Here is an 885-nt window from a genome sequence, read left to right on the forward strand (position 1 = left end):
TTTACCTGTAAGGAATGGGTCCGAGGATACGCTCCATCATGGCCAGGTGTTCTCGGTTATCATGTGTTTGGAACAATGTGATCCCCAAGTACAACTCAAACATTATACACCCAATGGACCAGACATCACAAGGTTGCTGCCATCCCAATTCTGAAAAGAAAATTTGTGTGATTACATGTATAATAATATCAAAGTACTGATGAAGTAATAATGTAAGTGATATGACTTCAGAATGACTGGTGTTGAAATTGAGAACATCACCTTTCTTATGAAAAAGTAATGTTTTCTGATAAAAAAAAAAACTTTTCAGTTAAGTAAAACCTAACTTTTCCACTAACAAACTACAATACATGAACTTGGCACTCCCTTTCTAATAAGACTTAATTACTTCCAAGAAAATGCTGATTTTCTTTTTTTTTTTTACACTAAATATTTGCAATTTACAAAAGCAATTTCATACAATTAAAAATAGCTAGAGAGAAAAAAAGAGATATGAAAATGACATCATGACAGTCCATACTCACCTAGTATAACCTCTGGTGCTCTGTAATGCCTAGTAGAAACTATAGTGCTGTGGTGCTCGTGATCAAATGTTGCACTTCCAAAGTCGATTAGTTGGATGTCCGTCCTTTTTACTGTTCTGATGTCTCGTTTCTGAGGAAAGAGAGTAGGCTTTAGTTAAGGTTCCATTTAGTTAGAATTTGTTTCTTATAATGTTGTTACATACTTGGAAGTGCTTATCTGTAAATTATGTGGAATTTGTGGGACTTCACACGTAAATTGCACACTGAAAAAGTCTGGACTATGGAATGGGGTTGTGAGTAGTCAATGAATCAATGAGTAATTGTAATCTGCATACTAAAATGAACTAATTGAATGCAATAC

General features: G+C 34.2%; 1 protein-coding gene across 1 annotated transcript in view; it reads right to left on the minus strand.

Moving 5' to 3' along the window:
- LOC119586950 (probable dual specificity protein kinase madd-3) overlaps positions 1–885 on the minus strand; it is a gene marked incomplete in the record, with an annotated part of 25,662 nt that overhangs the window by 3,877 nt on the left and 20,900 nt on the right. Inside the window, 2 exon segments of the mRNA XM_037935683.1 lie at positions 6–150; positions 525–654. Coding sequence (XP_037791611.1) covers positions 6–150; positions 525–654 — 275 coding nt within the window.

The sequence above is a fragment of the Penaeus monodon genome, chromosome 22 (assembly GCF_015228065.2).
Source record: "Penaeus monodon isolate SGIC_2016 chromosome 22, NSTDA_Pmon_1, whole genome shotgun sequence".
In the NCBI taxonomy this organism is placed as follows: Eukaryota; Metazoa; Arthropoda; class Malacostraca; order Decapoda; family Penaeidae; genus Penaeus; species Penaeus monodon.